Source organism: Caretta caretta, chromosome 24 (assembly GCF_965140235.1).
Source record: "Caretta caretta isolate rCarCar2 chromosome 24, rCarCar1.hap1, whole genome shotgun sequence".
In the NCBI taxonomy this organism is placed as follows: Eukaryota; Metazoa; Chordata; order Testudines; family Cheloniidae; genus Caretta; species Caretta caretta.
Genome location: NC_134229.1, coordinates 17,113,539 through 17,131,458, shown reverse-complemented (window position 1 = coordinate 17,131,458; position 17,920 = coordinate 17,113,539). Strand labels below are relative to the sequence as shown.

The following is a 17,920-nucleotide window of genomic DNA, read 5'->3' as shown; positions in this document are numbered from 1 at the left end:
GTCCGTGCCTCCCTGGGGGGCCTGCACCAGCTCCTGGGCATCATTCCTCCAATAAGCCCCACCCCCAGGCATCCCACCCCCAATCCTCCAATAAGCCCCACCCCTCCCCCTCCCCCCCATAATCTGCACCTCTTCCCCCTGCAGCCCGACCTTGTCTTCCCAAGCCACACCCATTCTACAATAAACCCCACCCCCATAATTGCCCATAATCCCACCCCCAGTCCCTTACACCCCACCTTTATTCCACAAAACCCACCCTCAGTCCCCCCTCTGGGTCTGGGGGGACCCCAAAGCCAGGGCCCCTCCCCAGGCACGGCTGGGGCAGAAGAGGGGGGTGGATGCAGGACAGACGGACAGCGACTCTCCAAAGACCCAGCGGGGTTTATGGTTCCCGAGCACAGGGCTGAGGGAGCAGCGGCTCGGGGGGCAGCCGGCAGGGCCGGAAGGCAGCACGGTTACAGTCATGGGGGGCAGTGCCAGGTCGCGGGGATGGGGACCCCCAAGGCACCGCCCGTCACAGCAGCAGGAGAGCCGGGTGCAGCGGCTCCAGGAGGGGCTGGAAGAGAAACAGAGAGATCAGTGCCACAGTTGAGGGAACGATTCCAGGGGCGGGGGGGGGGGGGAAGGGAGGGGCTAGGACTCCTGGGTTCTACCCCTGGCTCTAGGAGGGGAGTGGGCTCTTGTGGTTAGAGCAGGGGTGGGCTGAGAGCCCAGACTCCTGGGATGATCTCTCAGCTCCGGAAGTGGAGTGGGGTCTAGTAGTTAGAGCGGGGGGGGCGGAGAGCCAGGACTCTTGGGTTCTCTCCCCAGGACTGTCGGTATCTGCAAAGGGAGAACGCGCCCAGCCCTGCCGGGGCAGGGGCTGCACTCACCGGCCGGGGGCTCAGATCAGGCCCCCCTCCTTCAGCTTGCCCACGAGGTCGTCCACGGTCTCCACCTTGACGCCGGCCTGGCGCTGGGGCGGCTCTTCCACACGCTGCATGGCCACCCGGGAGGAGAGATCGACCCCCAGGTCCGACGCCTTCAGCACCTCGATCTTCTTCTTCTTGGCTTTCTGGGGAGAGAGCCAGGCGTGGAACCCAGGAGTCCTGGCTCCCAGCCCCCCTGCTCTAGCCACTAGATCCCATCCCCCCCCCCCACTCCAGGGCTGGGGACAGAACCCAGGAGTCCTGGCTCCCAGCTGCCCCCCACTCCCCTCCCAGAGCCAGGGATAGAACCCAGGAGTCCCATCAGGATCCAGTTCCTGACATTTCCCGCACAGCAAACTCCGATATTGTGGTCTGGTGTCATGTGGCTGCCCCGGTGACATGCTGCACCTCCAAACGGCCCCTGCTGACCCCCATATTCACCGCTCAAGCGTGGCTGGGATGTTCCCCAGGGAGCGGGCCGGGTACGGTATTGTCCGACCTGCTGAAACCTGCTATTCTGTCCAAACACCCCCCCGCCCGGGGTAGGGGGGTTATGGGATTTTACTGCGTGAAATACGCTGGTGACACACAGGGGACCCCCACCCAGGAGGCCGCTCACCGACCCCTGCTCAGCCGGGGAGCTGCAGTCAAGGGATTTAGCTCAATGGGGACGGATCCACCCCATGGCTCAGGTGGACGCGACCCCACCGGGGGACCGCTCAGGCCGCATCTGGGCCCGTGTCTGCTGAGCACACGGCCTGAGGGGACACAACAGCGGACGGTGGCACCTTGCCTCGGCCTTTCTCCTCCCCGCCGACGTTGGCAGCACCCAGGGCGCAGGGAAGAGACAACTTCCACCAAGGAGCCTGGCCCTGGTCTCGGAGGGAAACCGGCGCGTTACGGCCGGGAACGTGCAGCGGGGTGAGAAAGTGGCAGATCTCAACTCTGCCCAGGGTGAGACGGTGTCAGATGGACATTGGGCCTTTAGCTTCCCGTTTCTTTGCCCTCTGCCGGCGAGCACTTACAGTCCCGTACCATCCAGCTCTCGGGGGTTCGTCCCTCAAACGGGGCGCTCGGGAACCTGCAGCTCGCTTTGCAAAGGCTGGTGCATGTCCTCGCCACACCGAGGGAGGGGCCGGTTGGGTAACGAACTTACACGGGCCAGGTGGCTGCGCAGGGTGGGAGGGTACAGCTGTGGGGGGCCAGGCGGGGCCTTGCCCTGGGTGAGCGGTTCTGGGAGCATTCCCGCGACCTAGCTGGGTGGGGGGCGCCAGGGCCCGGAGGGGTTTGGGGCAGAGAACCCAGGCTGGAGAGTGAAAGGGGGTCAGCCGAAAGCTATTTCCAGGTTGCACCCCGGGGATCCTGTCACAGTTACCTAGCTATTGCACCCCAGAAGTGGCTGCATCTCCGTGCCAGGGGAAGGGTCCCTGCATAAACAGCCCCCTGTCCCACCCCAGAAGTGGCCTCCCCTCACCATGATGTTGGGCAGGGTGGCGTAACGGGGCTCGTTGAGGCGCAGGTCGGCCGTCACCACGGCCGGCAGCCTGAGCCGGATGCTCTCCAGCCCCCCGTCCACCTCCCGCTCCACCGTCAGCTGCTGCCCCTCCAGCGTCAGCGCAGAGGCGAAGGTCCCCTGCAGGGCACAGGGAGGAGGTGGGTGTTAGCGCCCCCCCCAGGCCCCCCCCCCGCCCGCCCCCACAGGCCCAGGATCCTTCGCCCCCAGCCCTTACTATCCTACACTGCCGGGACCCTCCCCCCCGCAGCTTCCGGAGCCCCCTGCTGCCGAGAGCCCCCCCCCCCTCGCAGCTTCCGGAGCCCCCTGCTGCCGAGAGCCCCCCCCCACCCCAGAGCCCCCTGCTGCCGAGAGCCCCCCCCCCCCCCGCAGCTTCCGGAGCCCCCTGCTGCCGGGACCCTCCCCCCCGCAGCTTCCGGAGCCCCCTGCTGCCGAGAGCCCCCACCCCCACCCCAGCCTCCAGAGCCCCCTGCTGCTGGGACACTGTCCCCCCTCCCTCCATGGGGGCAGGCACCTGGGGCCAGTCCAGCAGCGCAGCCGTCATCTGCCCTGTCTGGTTGCAGTCGTCGTCGATGGCCTGGGAAGGAGAAAGAGAGTCACACCCTGGACGGGCTCCTGGGGCCCCTTCCCACCACCACAGGGAGCACTGTCACAAGCCGGGATGGCACAGCAGGCGAGATACCAGGGTGGATGGCCCCATGGGACTGAGCAGGGAGGAGGCAGGATACTGGGGTAGATGGGCCCATGGGGCTGAGCGGGGAGAACATAACATAAGAACGGCCACACTGGGTCAGACCAAAGGTCCATCCAGCCCAGTGTCCTCTCTACCAACAGTGGCCAATGCCAAGTGCCCCGGAGTGAACCTAACAGGTAATGATCAAGTGATCTCTCCCCGGCCATCCATCTCCACCCTCTGACAAACAGGCTAGGGCCACCATTCCTTACCCATCCTGGCAAATAGCCATTAATGGACTTAGCCTCCATGAATTTATCCAGTTCTCTTTTAAACCCTCTTATAGTCCTAGCCTTCACAACCTCCTAGCAAGGAGTTCCACAGGTTGACTGCGCTGTGTGAAGAAGAACTTCCTTTTATTTGTTTCAAACCTGCTGCCCATTTATTTCATTTGGTGGCCCCTAGTTCTTATTTTCTGGGAACAAGTAAATAACCTTTCCTTATTCACTTTCTCCACACCACTCAATTTTATAGACCTCTATCATGTCCCCCCTTAGTCTCCTCTTTTCCAAGCTGAAAAGTCCTAGCCTCTTTAATCTCTCCTCATATGGGGACTGTTCCAAACCCCTAATCATTTTAGTTGCCCTTCTCTGAACCTTTTCTAATGCCAGTATATCATCATCTGTACGCAGTACTCAAGCTGTGGCTGTACCATGGATTTATAGAAGGGCCGTAAGATATTCTCCGTCTTCTCCTCTATCCCTTTTTAATGATTCCCAACATCCCGTTTGCTTTTTTGACAGCTGCTGCATACTGTGTGTGCATCTCCAGAGAACTATCCACCATGACTCCAAGATCGTTCTCCTGATTAGTTGTAGCTAAATGAGCCCCCATCATATTGTATGTATAGTTGGGGTTATTTTTCCCAATGTGCGTTACTTTACATTTATCCACGTGAAATTTCATTTGCCATTTTGTTGCCCAATCACTTAGTTTGGTGAGATCTTTTTGAAGTTCTTCACAGTCTGCTTTGGTCTTAACTATCTTGAGCAGTTTAGTATCATCTGCAAACTTTGCCACCTCATTGTTTACCCCTTTCTCCAGATCATTTATGAATAAATTGAATAGGATTGGTCCTAGGACTGACCCTTGGGGAACACCACTAGTTACCCCTCTCCATTCTGAAAATTTACCATTTATTCCTACCCTTTGTTCCCTGTCTTTTAACCAGTTCTCAATCCATGAAAGGATCTTCCCTCTTATCTCATGTATCAGGGGGTAGCCGTGTTAGTCTGTATCCACAAAAACAACAAGGAGTCTGGTGGCACCTTAAAGACTAACAAATTTATTTGAGCATAAGCTTTTGTGGGTAAAAACCCCACTTCTTCAGATGCATGGAGGGAACTTACAGATGCCGACATAAATATAACGACACATGAAGGGAAGGGAGTTACCTCACAAGTGGAGAACCAGTGCTGACAGGGCCAATTCGATCCGGGTGGATGTCGTCCACTCCCAGTAATAGATGAGGAAGTGTCGATTCCAGGAGACACAAAGCTGCTTTTGTAATAAGTCAGCCACTCCCAGCCCCTAATCAAGCCCAAATTAATGGTGTTAAGTTTGCAAATGATTTTTAGTTCTGCTGTTTCTCTTTGAACTCTGTTTCTGACTTTTTTTGTTCAAATAGAGTTACTTTCAAATCTGTTAACGAATGTCCAGGAAGATTGAAGTGTTCTCCTACCGGCTTTTGTATGTTACCATTCCCGATGTCTGATTTGTGTCCATTTATTCTTTTACGTAGGGACTGTCCGGTTTGGCCAATGTACATGGCAGAGGGGCATTGCTGGCACAGGATGGCATAGATCACATTGGTAGATGTGCAGGTGAATGAGCCTCTGACGGTGTGGCTGATGTGGTTGGGTCCTCTGATGGTGTTGCCAGAGTAGAGATGGGGACAGAGTAGGCAACGAGGTTTGCTACAAGGATTGGTTCCTGGGTTGGTGTTTCTGTGGTGTGGTGTGTAGTTGCTGGTGAGTATTTGCTTCAGGTTGGTGGGCTGTCTGTAAGCAGGGACTGGCCTGTCTCCCAAGGTCTGGGAGAGCGAGGGATCGTTTTCCAGGATAGGTTGTAGATCGTTGATGATGCGTTGGAGAGGTTTTAGCTGGGGGCTGTACGTGCTGGCCAGTGGTGTTCTGTTATTTTTCTTGTTGGGCCTGTCCTGTAGTAGGTGATTTCTAGATACCCATCTTGCCATCTTGCTCTGTCAGTCTGTTTCCTCACTTCTCCAGGTGGGTGTTGTAGTTTTATGAATGCTTGATAAAGATCTCGTAGGTGTTGGTGTCTGTCTGAGGGATTGGAGACAATTCGGTTGTATCTTAGGGCTTGGCTGTGCACAATGGATCGCGTGATGTGTCCTGGATGGAAGCTGGAGGCATGTAGGTAAGTATAGTGGGAAGGAGTTTTCCGGTATAGGGTGGTGTTTATGTGACCATCCCTTATTTGCACTGTAGTGTCCAGGAAGTGGATCTCTTGTGTGGACTGGTCCAGGCTGAGGTTGATGGTGGGGTGGAAACTGTTGAAATCCAGGTGGAAATCTTCAAGGGCCTCCTTCCTGTGGGTCCATATGATGAAGATGTCATCAATGTAGCGCAAGTAAAGGAGGGGACAAGAGCTGAGGAAGCATTGTTCTAGGTCAGCCATAAAAATGTTGGCATCCTGTGGGGCCATGTGGGTACTCACAGCAGTGCCGCTGACTTGAAGGTACAAGTTGTCCCCAAATCTGAAATGGTTGTAGGTGCGGACAAAGTCACAAAGCTCAGCCACCAGGTGTGCTGTGGCCTCATCAGGGATACTATTCTTGACAGCTTGTAGTCCATCCTCATGTGGAATATTGGTATAAAGAGCTTCTACATCCATGGTGGCCAGGATGGTGTTTTCAGAAAGGTCACCGATGCAATGACATGCATCTGACGAAGTGGGGATTCACCCACGAAAGCTTATGCTCCAATACGTCTGTTAGTCTATAAGGTGCCACAGGACCCTTTACAGCCAACGCATTGTAGTTTCCTCAGGAAGTTGAGGGTGACTCGAAGATAGCTGGGAGTGCTGGTATAGTAGGGTTTGAGGAGGGAGTCTACAAAGCCAGACAATCCTGCTGTAAGAGTGCCGATGCCTGAAATGATGGGGCGTCCAGGGTTTCCAGGTTTATGGATCTTGGGTAGCAGATAGAATACCCCTGGTCGGGGCTCTAGGGGTGTGTCCATGTAGATTTGTTTCTGTGCTATAGCAGGGAGTTTCTTGAGCAGATGGTGTAGTTTCTTTTGGTAACCCTCAGTGGGGTCAGAGGATAGTGGCCTGTAGAATGTGGTGTGGGAGAGTTGCCTGGCAGCCTCCTGTTCCTAATCCGACCTGTTCATTATACGACAGCACCTCCTTTGATTATAATGTCAGAGTTGTTTCTGAGGCTGTAGATGGCGTTGCGTTCTGTACGGCTGAGGTTATGGGGCAAGTGATGCCATTTATTCACAATTTCAGCCTGTGCACATCGGCGGAAGCACTCTATGTAGAAGTCCAGTCTGTCATTTCAACCGTCAGGAGGAGTCCACGCAGAATTCTTCTTCTTGTAGTGCTGGTAGGAGGGTTCCTGTGGGTCAGTGCACTGTTGAAAATATTCCTTAAGTCGGAGACGATGAAAGTAGGCTTCCAGATCACCGCAGAACTGTATCATGTTCGTGGGGGTAGTGGGGCAGAGAGAGAGTCCCTGAGATAGGACAGACTCTTCTGCTGGGCTAAGCGTGTGATTGGACAGATTAACAGTATTGTTAAATGAGTTGAGGGTACCACTGTTGTAGCCCCCTGTGGCATGTAGTTTAGATAGTTTACTGTCCTTTTTCCCCTGTAGAGAAGTGACATCTGTGTTGTAAATGGCTTGTCTCATTTTTGTAAAGTCCAGCCACGTGGAAGTGTGTGTGGAAGGTTGGTTTTGTATGAGACACTCCAGTTTTGAGAGCTCCTTCTTGATCTTCTCCTGTCTGCTGTACTGGATGCTGATCAGGTGGTCCCTCAGTTTCTTTGAGTGTGTGTGGCACAGTCTCTTACCCTCGCCAGTGTAGTATGTCGATTGCAATGGATTTTTTATCTTCAGTCCATGACACTTTAATTTACGTAAGAGCCTTTGGTGAGGGACCTTGTCAAAGGCTTTCTGGAAATCTAAGTACACTATGTCCACTGGATCCCCCTTGTCCACGTTTGTTGACCTCCCCCACAAAGAACTCTAATAGATTAGTAAGACTTGATCTCCCTTTACAGAAACCACGTTGACTTTTGCACAACAATTTATGTTCTTCTATGTGTCTGACAATTTCATTCTTTACTATTGTTTCAACTAAGGAGGCGGGATACTGGGGTAGATGGACCCGTGGGGCTGAGTGGGGGAAGGGAACTCACCTGCTTGCCCAGTAGCACCAGGCTGACCCCCTCCTTCTTGGCCAGCGCCGCCAGGATCTTGGCCACCTGGAAGGGGCCGAGGCTCTCATACTCGGGGGCTGGGATCTCCACGTGCAGCCCCCGGTCAGCCCCCATGGCCAGCGCGGTCCGGATGGTCTCCTGAAGGGGGCGGAGTTAGAATTCAGGGGGAGGCCAGGCAGCCCCTGGATCCTGACCCACCCAACATATGGTCCCCATAATGTAACCCCCGACCCCAGAACGGGGGCTGTCTCCCCAGGGCCTGCCTTCTGGCTGGTCAATGCCTGTCCTTGTGCAAATGGGGCTGATGCGGTGGGTGTGGGGGGAAAGCCGGTACCTGGCATCAGGGGGGAGGGCAGTGGGGAGACTGTAGTAGGGCAGGGGGTGGGGGCTGGTACTTGGAACTGGGGGGTCAGGAAGAGCAAGAGGTGGGCCAGTACTTGGCAGGTGGGGGGGAAGAGGAGGGTACCTGGCACTGGGAGTGATGGAGGGGGGTCAGGAGACACTGGGGGGGTGCATTGCCCAGAGAAGGTAGAGGAGGGTTCAGGAGGCACTAGGGGGGCTGGTACCTGGCACTGGGAGTGGGAGGCTGTAAAAGGATGTGGGGGGGGTCTATAGGATGAGGGGGTCAGTACCTGGAACTGGGGGGGGGCGGAGGGGGAGACTGTAGAAGAATGGGGAGTCTATAGGAGCGGGGGGGGTCAAGAAGCATGGGGGGGTACCTGGCACTGAGGGGTGCAGGGGGTCTGAAAGCACTGGGGAGGGGCTGGAAGGGGATCAGGGGATACCTGGCACTGAGGGGGTACCTGGCACCGGGGGAGACTGGGGGGGTCAGGAAGCACCGGGAGGGGGCAGGGGGGTACCTGGCACTGGGGGGACAGACAGGGGTCAGGAAGTAATGGTGGGGCAGGGGGGAACCTGGCACTGGGGGGGCAGGAAGCACTGGGGGGGTACCTGGCAGAGGGGTTATGGGGGGGGGTCAGGAAGCACCAGGGGGGGCGGGGGTACCTGGCACCGGGGAGGCAGGGGGGTCAGGAAGCACCGGGAGGGGGCAGGGGGTACCTGGCACTGGGGGGACGGACAGGGGGTCAGGAAGCACTGGGGGGGCAGGAAGCACTGGGGGGTACCTGGCAGAGGGGTTATGGGGGGGGGGTCAGGAAGCACCAGGGGGGGCGGGGGTACCTGGCACCGGGGAGGCAGGGGGGTCAGGAAGCACCGGGAGGGGGCGGGGGGGTACCTGGCACTGGGGGGCAGGAGGCACTGGGGGGGTACCTGGCAGGGGGGGTACGGGGGGTCAGGAAGCACCGGGAGGGGGCAGGGGGTACCTGGCACTGGGGGGACGGACAGGGGGTCAGGAAGCACTGGGGGGGCAGGAAGCACTGGGGGGGTACCTGGCAGAGGGGTTATGGGGGGGGTCAGAAAGCACCGGGAGGGCGGGGGTACCTGGCACCAGGAAGGCAGGGGGGTCAGGAAGCACCGGGAGGGGGGGGGGGGTACCTGACATTGGGGGGGCCCGCAGCTGACCACCACGATCTCCTGCAGCAGGCGCCGCTCCCGCAGCCGCACGGCCTCCTCCAGCGCGATCTCGCAGAAGGGGTTCATGGAGTGTTTCACCCCGTCCGTCACCACCCCGCCGCCCGGCCGCACCCGCACCTGGGGGGGCAGAGCGTCACCGCGCGGACCCAGGCGTCCGAGCGCCCCCACCCCCGAGACAGGGGCCGAGGGAGGGACCCAGGCATCCAGGCGCCCCCCCCCACCCGAGACAGGGGCCGAGACAGGGACCCAGGCGTCCCAGCGCCCCCCCCCCCGCCCGAGACAGGGACCCAGGCGTCCCAGCGGCCCCGCCCCCCGCCCGAGACAGGGACCCAGGCGTCCGAGTGCCCCCCCCCCCGCCCGAGACAGGGACCCAGGCGTCCGAGCGCTCCCCCCCCGCCCGAGACAGGGACCCAGGCGTCCGAGCGCCCCCCCCCCCGCCCGAGACAGGGGCCGAGACAGGGACCCAGGCGTCCCAGCGCCCCCCCCCCCCCGCCCGAGACAGGGACCCAGGCGTCCGAGCGCCCCCCCCCCCCGCCCGAGACAGGGACCCAGGCGTCCGAGCGCCCCCCCCCCCGCCCGAGACAGGGACCCAGGCGTCCGAGCGCCCGAGACAGGGACCCAGGCGTCCGAGCGCTCCCCCCCCCCCCCCGCCCGAGACAGGGACCCAGGCGTCCGAGCGCCCCCCCCCCCGCCCGAGACAGGGACCCAGGCGTCCGAGCGCCCCCCCCCGCCCGAGACAGGGGCCGAGACAGGGACCCAGGCGTCCGAGTGCCACCCCCGAGACAGGGACCCAGGCATCCGAGCCCCGCCCACCTTCACGGCATAGTCTATGACCCGCTTCACCCCAACCAGCGCCCGCAACGCCGCCATTGCTCCGCTCCGCGTCTGGCCACGCCCCCTTTTGGGATCTGAGCCAATCAGGGCGCGGGGTCCTGAGCCGGGGCGGGGCTGGAGAACTCCGGCCAATAGGCTGAAGGGCAGGCAGCCCAGAGATCCAATCGGAGGCGCGACCTCAGGCTCCGCCAATGGGAACGCGGCATGTGGGGCGTTCAGCCAGTCGCAGCCAGGCCGCGCGGTAGTCCAATCAGGAGAAAGAATCCAATCCGCGCTATCATTGGGTGGATGGAGCGAAGACGACCAATCAGAACGTGTACAGGTTCGAAAACAGCCAATCGCGGCGGCCAGACCGGGCCTTAAACTTCTGACCAATCCCGAAGGGGGCAGTGCCTCTCATGAAACCAATCACCGTGCCCCATGGGCGGGCCTCAACCCACCGGCCAATCGGCGTGCAGCATGGGCCCCTGCCGCTCAATGGCTGCCTGACCTCGTGACGCGCCGGGCCGCGCGGCGTGACGCAGGCGCCCGCGGCCACTCACGAGGGGCGGGCCTCTGCCGCCCCCGGCTGAAGATTGACGGGGCGGGACCCTGCCTGAGCCCTGGAGCCCCGCCCCCTCGGGAGGGAACCCAGGCGTCCGGGCTGTTTGCTCCTCCCCCCTCCGGGTTCCTGCCCCCCCGGCCCCCCCCGCCAAGCCGGGTCCGTTTGCTGCCCCCGGGTTCACCCCAGCGCCGGGCAATCGACCCCCCCGTGCCCGTTCTACGCGGCTGTTCCCCAGCTGCCCCGCCCCAGAGGTGGCTGCATCCCACCACCAGCGGCGCCGAGTCGGTCCGAGTCCCGCGGGGCGCCTCTGGCCGGCAGACGGGGTTTAATAGCTCCGCTTGGGGGGCCAGACGGGGGGACCCAGCGCCTTGGGGGGCATCACGCCGAGCCGGGCGATCCTCTCGGGCCGCTGTGCCAGCGTGGCTCCCTCCGCCGGGCCTGGCAGTGGCAGGTGCCTGGAACAGATCGGGGGGGTCAGCGTGGCTGAAAGACGCTTCTCCTCCGTGCCCCCCCCAGCCTCGCCCCCCGGGCGCTCACCTGCCAACCCGGCCGCGGGCACCGCTGCCCAGCCCACGGCCAGCGACCAGGCCCAGCTGCCACCAGCTTCCCCGGCCGATCCGCCCATGAAACAGCCCAGAGCCACCACGGCCAAGGTGCCTGCGAGACACAAGATGTGGGGCTGGGGAGAACTGGGGGGTGGGAAGTCAAGGTGGGGGGAACTGGAGGAACTGGGGGGGGGTCAGATGGCAGGAGGGTGGGGATCAGGAGTGTGGAAAGAGGGGATGGGGCAGGGGAGGAGTTGGGGTCAGAGGGTGGGGTGGGGGGTAGAAAGATGTTGGGGGTCAGGAGGGCTGGGAAGGGGGGAGGCAGTTTGGGGGTCAGAGGGCAGGAGAGCGATTTGGGGGGTTCCCCTTACCTGTGAGGAAGCAGAGAGCAGCAGCCCCCCGGGCCCAGTCGAGTCTCTTGGGGGCCGGGCGGGGGGCGAGCGCCAGGGCCCCACACACCACGGAGAGGTAGCTGGCCACGAGGGCCAGAACCAGGCAGCCCCGTGATACTCCCACATACGCTGCGGGCGGGGGGGAGCAGAAATGGAGGGGGTCAGTGAGAGCTCGCCCTGTCACCCCCACCCGTCTGTACGCCCTGGGGTCCCCCCCAACTCCTGCCCTGGGGTCCCGCCGCACCTGGTCCGGGTTCGACCCAGCCCCCGGACTATTCCCCATGCCCTGCCGTGTCCCCATGTGGATGGCCCCAACACTCCATGCACGGGGCATTGACAGCAGCAAAGTGGGGAGGAAAAGGGGGAGCTGCCCCCCCCCCGAACCCAGGGCTTGCTCCTTGGGGGTAGAGCTGAGCCCCCCACTCTTCCTTCAGTCAGCTTCCCCATGCAGCTACTCCCTGATGATGGAGCATGCAGGACTCCCCACCACTGGGCCTTAAATTGGCAGGGTTAAGCCGGGTCACGGCCTGCCACTAAGTAAGAGCTGGGTTAACCCGTGGGACTCCATGCCACCGGATAAGAGCATGTTTAACCAGTGGGACTCCCTGCCACTGGATAAGAGCAGGGTTAACCCGATGTCCCTACCTCGCTGGCCCTGGAGGGGGGTGCAGGCCTCCAGCTGACACTCCCTCCACAGACCCCGGTGAATGATGATGCCCAGGACCCAGAGCCGGAGCCAGGACTCGGTGGCAGCGGATACCGCCAGCAGGACGGTCGCCACGCAGGAGAAACAGAGCCCGGCCGCCCCCAGCTTGGAGCCCATCATAGACAGGGGGGACCAGGCACAGAAACGCTGAAAAACCTGTAGGGTTAACCCCCGGGACTCCCTGCCACGGGGCATTGGCGGGGTTAACCCCCGGGACTCCCTGCCACGGGGCATTGGCGGGGTTAACCCCCAGGACTGCCCACCACGGGGCATTGGTGGGGTTAACCCCCAGGACTCCCTGCCGCTAGGCATTGGCGGGGTTAACCCCCAGGACTGCCCACCGCGGGGCATTGGCGGGGTTAACCCCCAGGACTGCCCGCCGCTGGGCATTGGCGGGGTTAACCCCCAGGACTGCCCACCGCGGGGCATTGGCGGGGTTAACCCCCAGGACTGCCCGCCGCTGGGCATTGGCGGGGTTAACCCCCAGGACTGCCCACCGCGGGGCATTGGCGGGGTTAACCCCCAGGACTGCCCGCCGCTGGGCATTGGCGGGGTTAACCCCCAGGACTGCCCGCCGCTGGGCATTGGCGGGGTTAACCCCCAGGACTCCCTGCCGCTGGGCATTGGCGGGGTTAACCCCCAGGACTGCCCACCGCTGGGCATTGGCGGGGTTAACCCCCAGGACTGCCCACCGCTGGGCATTGGCGGGGTTAACCCCCAGGACTGCCCACCAGGGGGCATTGGTGGGGTTAACCCCCAGGACTCCCTGCCGCTGGGCACTGGCGGGCTTGACCCCCAGGACTCCCTGCCGCTGGGCATTTGCGGGGTTAACCCCCGGGACTCCCTGCCACTGGGCATTGGAGGGGTTAACCCCCGGGACTCCCTGCCGCTGGGCATTGGGGGGGGGGTTAACCCCCGGGACTCCCCACCGCTGGGCACTGGACAGGTATCCCTCGGGGTCTGTCCTAATCGTTAGAGCCAAAGAGCCAGGCTCCCCCTCCCCTGGCTCTAATCACGTCTTGACTCCCATGGTAACCCCAAGATTCTGGAACCCCCGTGCTCCAGGCTGCCCCCCGATCAGCCCCGGGGCCCACCCGGCCCGATCCCCGCTCTGGGGCCGGTAACTGGGGGGAGACGGGGTTTGGATGCAGAGGTACAATTTATTTCAAAGCAGGAAAAGGCCTGAGGAAGAACAGACCCTAAAACAACGGACGGGAGCCCTCCACCCCACGGCAGCGGGCGGGGACTGGCTGGGGCAGGGAATGGGGCACGGGGCCTTTCCCCTCTAGGGCTGCCGGCTCCATTCCAGCAGGGGACAGCAGCGGCCTTTTGTGGGGGTCTATCCAGTCCCCCATATCTCCGGGTCTCCGGTCACACACTCTCGTACCCCGAGTGGCGCTTGTGGGCCACAAGGGCGAAGGCACCTGCGGGGAGATGGGGGAGATTGGAGACAGCCCCCCAGCCCCCTCCAGTACCCCCTGCCCCACAGCGCCCTGCCCTCACAGTGCCGCCCCCTCCCCCGATTTCCTCCCCTCGCCCTGCGCAGCATCCCCTCCCTGCAGCCCCCCAGCCTCCTCCCCCCAACACAGCACCCCTGCCCCCCACTACCCCAGTTTCCCCCGCCGCCTGCTCCCCCATGGCTTCCTGCCCCGCTCCCCACAGCACCCCATCCCCTGGCCTCTCCCCCCAGCACCCTGCCCTGCCGTGACTCCCTGCCCTGGCTTCCCAGGGCGCCCCCTCCCACCATGCCCCCTAGCACCCCGCTCCCCACAGCGCCCCCTCCCCGGCCCGGCGCTCACCGCCCAGGCCCAGCAGCGGCAGGGCGGCCCAGCCCAGGTAGAAGGACCATTCGAAGGTCAGCTGGATCATCCTGTCCGAGTTCTTGTGCCACGATTCGCCGCTGAACACCCCCATGGCAATGAGGGTGCAGCTGCCTGCGGGGGGGGGAGGGGTTAGAGCCCCCGAGCCGGCCAGTCTCCCCCCCATGGGGCCAGATCGGACCCCCTGAGACAGCATCCCTTCCCCCAGTGGGGCCAGATCGGACCCCCTGAGACAGCCAGTCCCCCACCCTGGGGCTGGATGAGAGCTGGCACCCCCTAGAGGGGACAGGTCCCGTGCCCCATTCCCTGCCCCCCCCCCGGCCAACCCCCCTCCCGCCCTGTGGCCGGACCAGCCCCCGCCTCCCCCAGGGGACAGGCCCCGAGCCCAGTCCCTACCGGCGGCGAAGCCAGTGATGGCAGCCAGGAGGTAGGTGCTCACAGGGCTGTGGAGGCAGGACGTGAGGGAGACCAGGAGGAACAGGACGGACGCGGCGGTGGCCAGCGTGGCCAGGATCAGGAAGGCCCGTGTGGCTTGTATATACCCTGTGGGGGGGCAGGGACACGAAGGGTTAACGAGGGGGGTGGAGCGCGGGGGGCTGCGGGTCGGGAGTGAGGGGCATCGGCACAGCTGTCTGTACGCTCCAGGATTGGGCAAGGGGCCCCAAGCCCCATTCCAGAGGGGCCACATCTCAGCGCCCAGTGAGGGGTCCTTTTGTAACCAGCCCCCCCGCCCCAGCCCAGAGGGGGACGCATCCCAGAGCTGGGTGAGGGGCCCCTGGAAAACCAGCCCCCTTCCTGACCCCAGTGATGGCCATGTGTCAGCACCAGGCCTGGGATCCCATATAAACACCCCCCGCGCCACACCCCAGAGGTGGCCGCATCCCAGCGCTGGGTGAGAGGCCCCTGGAAAATCAGCCCCCCACGCCACACCCCAGAGGTGGCCGCATCCCAGCGCTGGGTGAGAGGCCCCTGGAAAATCAGCCCCCCACGCCACACCCCAGAGGGGGCCGCATCCCAGCCCCGGCCGTCTCCTCACCGGTGATGCGGTCTGGGCTCCTGCACGCATTGGCCACGCACTCCTGCCAGAGCCCGCTGTGGGCCGTGCCCCCGGGGCCGTAGGCCACGAGCCAGTAGTCGGTGGACAGAGCCACGCAGAGCAGCACCAGGCTGAGCGTGGCCAGGAGGCAGCTCCCCACGCCGCAGGCCTGCATCTCCCGCGAGCCGGGCCACCAGGCAGCGTCCTGGCTACCGGACCTGCAAGAGGAACCCCGAGCTGGGTGCATGAGCCCTGGTGTTGGGGGACACCCCTGCCCCTTCGCTGTCATAGCCCCTTCCCCACCCCCCAGCCCAGCATCCCAGCTGGGCCCCGCTGAGTCAAACTGCTGCAGTGGGGGGGCTGGGAGCCAGGACTCCTGGGTTCTATCCCCAGCTCTGGGAGGGGAGTGGGGGCCAGTGGTTAGAGGGAGGGAGGCTGGAAGCCAGGACTCCTGGGTTCTCTCCCTGGCTCTGGGACGGGAGTGAGGCCTAGCAGCTAGAGGGAGTGAGGGGGGCTGGAAACCAGGACGCCTGGGTCTCTCTCTAGCCCCAGTGGGGGCAGGGAGGAGTGTTCTCTAGTGGTTAGCGTAGCTCTCCGCAACTGCTTTTCACACCCCAGCCACTTCCCCGAGCTGTTCTTACACCTTCCTGTCAGCCTGGGACCCACGCAAACCCAGCCCCCCTCAGCCAGCTTGCGGCCCCCGCCCTGGGGATCAGCCCCATGGACCCTCTTAGCCCGGTATCCTGCCCACTCGCTGCCGCCCCAGATCAGCTCCATGGACCCTCCTAGCCTGGTATCCCACTCCGCCCCCTGCCTGCTGCCCCGGCTCAGCCCCATGGACCCCCCAGCCCAGTATCTGGCTCCTCATCCCTCTTCCTCACATTGCCCCGGATGACCACCCCATGGACTCTCCCCCCCAGCCCCTCTCCGCTACTGGGGACCCACCACATGACCCACACGGCTCAGGACTCCTGGGTTGTGTCCCCAGCTCTGGGAGGGGAGTTGGGTCTAGTGGTTAGAGTAGGGGGCTGGGAGCCAGGACTCCTGGGTGCTCTCCCTGGCTCTGGAAGGGGAGCGGGGTCTAATGGTTGCAGGCATCTTAGTGTAGAGGGTCCCAGAGCGTAGCTGATGGCAGGGGTTGGGGGGAGCAGAGCGTGATGTGTCCTTACCTTCCTGGGTGTCCCCTGCACAGTCTGTGCGGCTGCACCCACGTCCTGGCTGTCCCCCCCCCCGGCGGGTGGGGTCACGGGGGCGGGGCTGATATGTAGCAGGAAGCAACTTGTGGGGCTGGGTGAGGAGAGTGAGTGTCCGAGGAGGCAGTATGTGTCCATCCCTGTGTACCCCCATCCCTGTGTACCCCATCCATCCCGGTGTACCCCAATCCCTGTGTACCCCCATCCATCCATCCCTGTGTACCCTGATCCCTGTGTACCCCATCCATCCCTCCAACCATCCCTGTGTACCCCGATCCCTGTGTACCTCCATCCATCCCTCCAACCATCCCCGTGTACCCCAATCCCTGTGTACCCCATCCATCCCTCCAACCATCCCTGTGTACCCCAATCCCTGTGTACCCCATCCATCCCTCCAACCATCCCTGTGTACCCCGATCCCTGTGTACCCCATCCATCCCTCTAACCATCCCTGTGTACCCTGATCCCTTTGTACTCCATCCATCCCTGAGTACCCCATATCTATCCTTTATCAACCTATCCCCCCCCCATACCCATCTGTCCATTCTCACACCCCGCCCTTTCTCTCGCTGGCTCTCTGAGCTGTTTCTCTCTCTGCATCCGGCCGCCTCCCCCCACTTCCTGTCTCTGTGGTTCTTGGGGGGGCTTCGCAGAAACAGCTCAGTGACTCGCCAGTGACAAGGGGACAAGAAATCCCCTCCACCCCCCCACTCTGGCTTCAATGGGATGATGGCTGCTTCCGGGCTGGCAGCCAGGACTCCTGGGTTCTCTCCTCACTCTGGGAGGGGAGTTGGGTCGAGTAGTTAGAGCAGGGGAGGCTGGGAGCCAGGACTCCTGGGTTCTCTCCCTGGGCAGGGAGTGGGGTCTCCTGGGGGGGTGTTTGGGTGACACCAGCCAGAGCCGCCGCTGCTGTTCTGTGGCTAATACACGTTTCCAAGGTGGGGAGGGTGAGAAAATTGCCAAAGCGAAGGAGACACGGAGCCAAAGCCTCCCCCCAAGGGCCGAGAGACCGGGTGGGCCCAGCACAGCGCCTTGGGTGTTGCTGGCCGGGATGGGCAGGGCCGGATTAACTGTCCCGTGGGCCAGGGGTGATGAGATTTGGTGAGGCCCCTGTGTACAAGTCTTTCCTGGTAGGGAGCTTGGTGCAGGAGGAGGCTTTGGGCGGGGGCAAGGGTTGGGGTGCACGAGGGGGTGCGGGCTCTGGGAGGGAGTTGGGTGCAGGAGGGGGCTATGGGCAGGGGATTGGGGTGCAGGGGGTTGGGGTGCAGGAGGGGGTGCGGGCTCTTGGAGGGAGTTGGGTGCAGGAAGGGGCTCCGGGTTGGGGCTGGGGTTGGGGTGCAGGAGGGGGTGCGGGCTCTTGGAGGGAGTTGGGTGCAGGAGGGGGCTCCGGGTTGGGGCCGGGGTTGGGGTGCAGGAGGGGGTGCGGGCTCTTGGAGGGAGTTGGGTGCAGGAGGGGGCTCCGGGTTGGGGCCGGGGTTGGGGTGCAGGAGGGGGTGCGGGCTCTTGGAGGGAGTTGAGTGCAGGAGGGGGCTCCGGGTTGGGGCTGGGGTTGGGGTGCAGGAGGGGGTGCGGGCTCTTGGAGGGAGTTGGGTGCAGGAGGGGGCTCCGGGTTGGGGCCGGGGTTGGGGTGCAGGAGGGGGTGCGGGCTCTGGGAGGGAGTTGGGTGCAGGAGGGGGATGCTGACTCTGGGGCCGGGGTTGGGGTGCGAGGTGAAGACTAGGGCCGGGAGGTGCTTATCACAGGTGGCTCCCGGCCG

At 62.8% G+C, this 17,920-nt stretch overlaps 3 protein-coding genes across 3 annotated transcripts; all 3 read right to left on the bottom strand.

The window, feature by feature from the left end:
- Positions 1-361: 361 nt before the first annotated feature.
- Positions 362-10,012, bottom strand: ETFB (electron transfer flavoprotein subunit beta). Its single transcript, XM_048828027.2, has 7 exons — positions 9,908-10,012; positions 9,056-9,211; positions 7,541-7,699; positions 2,936-2,998; positions 2,383-2,541; positions 873-1,054; positions 362-556 (listed from the first exon to the last, which is right to left on the bottom strand). Exons 1-6 carry the CDS (start codon positions 9,962-9,964, stop codon positions 884-886), a joined length of 765 nt encoding a protein of 254 aa, XP_048683984.1. The 5' UTR covers positions 9,965-10,012; the 3' UTR covers positions 362-556; positions 873-883.
- Positions 10,013-10,110: 98 nt separating this feature from the next.
- On the bottom strand, positions 10,111-12,522 carry LOC125626094 (lens fiber membrane intrinsic protein-like). The gene is made up of 4 exons (XM_075122934.1): positions 12,055-12,522; positions 11,389-11,538; positions 11,010-11,129; positions 10,111-10,927 (listed from the first exon to the last, which is right to left on the bottom strand). The coding sequence occupies exons 1-4, from the start codon at positions 12,503-12,505 to the stop codon at positions 10,851-10,853; spliced, it is 798 nt and encodes a 265-aa protein (XP_074979035.1). The 5' UTR covers positions 12,506-12,522; the 3' UTR covers positions 10,111-10,850.
- A 733-nt stretch (positions 12,523-13,255) lies between these two features.
- LOC125625678 (protein NKG7) lies at positions 13,256-16,783 on the bottom strand. The gene is given in 7 exon segments (XM_048828029.2): positions 13,256-13,539; positions 13,915-14,049; positions 14,332-14,478; positions 14,972-15,154; positions 15,157-15,189; positions 16,141-16,258; positions 16,698-16,783. Coding segments are annotated over 7 exon segments (681 nt in total). The 5' UTR covers positions 16,710-16,783; the 3' UTR covers positions 13,256-13,486.
- Between the last annotated feature and the right edge of the window lie 1,137 nt (positions 16,784-17,920).

Coding starts and splice junctions, on each gene's coding strand:
- ETFB (XM_048828027.2), bottom strand. CDS start 9,964: ATGGCGGCGTTGCGGGCGCTGGTTGGGGTGAAGCGGGTCATAGACTAT. Junction 9,212..9,907: donor TCATAGACTATGCCGTGAAG/GTGGGCGGGGCT, acceptor CTGCCCCCCCAG/GTGCGGGTGCGGCCGGGCGG. Junction 2,542..2,935: donor CGCTGCTGGACTGGCCCCAG/GTGCCTGCCCCC, acceptor TGTGCCCTGCAG/GGGACCTTCGCCTCTGCGCT.
- LOC125626094 (XM_075122934.1), bottom strand. CDS start 12,505: ATGCCCAGCGGCGGGCAGTCCTGGGGGTTAACCCCGCCAATGCCCCGC. Junction 11,539..12,054: donor CCCCCTCCAGGGCCAGCGAG/GTAGGGACATCG, acceptor CCCCGCCCGCAG/CGTATGTGGGAGTATCACGG. Junction 11,130..11,388: donor TGCTCTCTGCTTCCTCACAG/GTAAGGGGAACC, acceptor TGTGTCTCGCAG/GCACCTTGGCCGTGGTGGCT.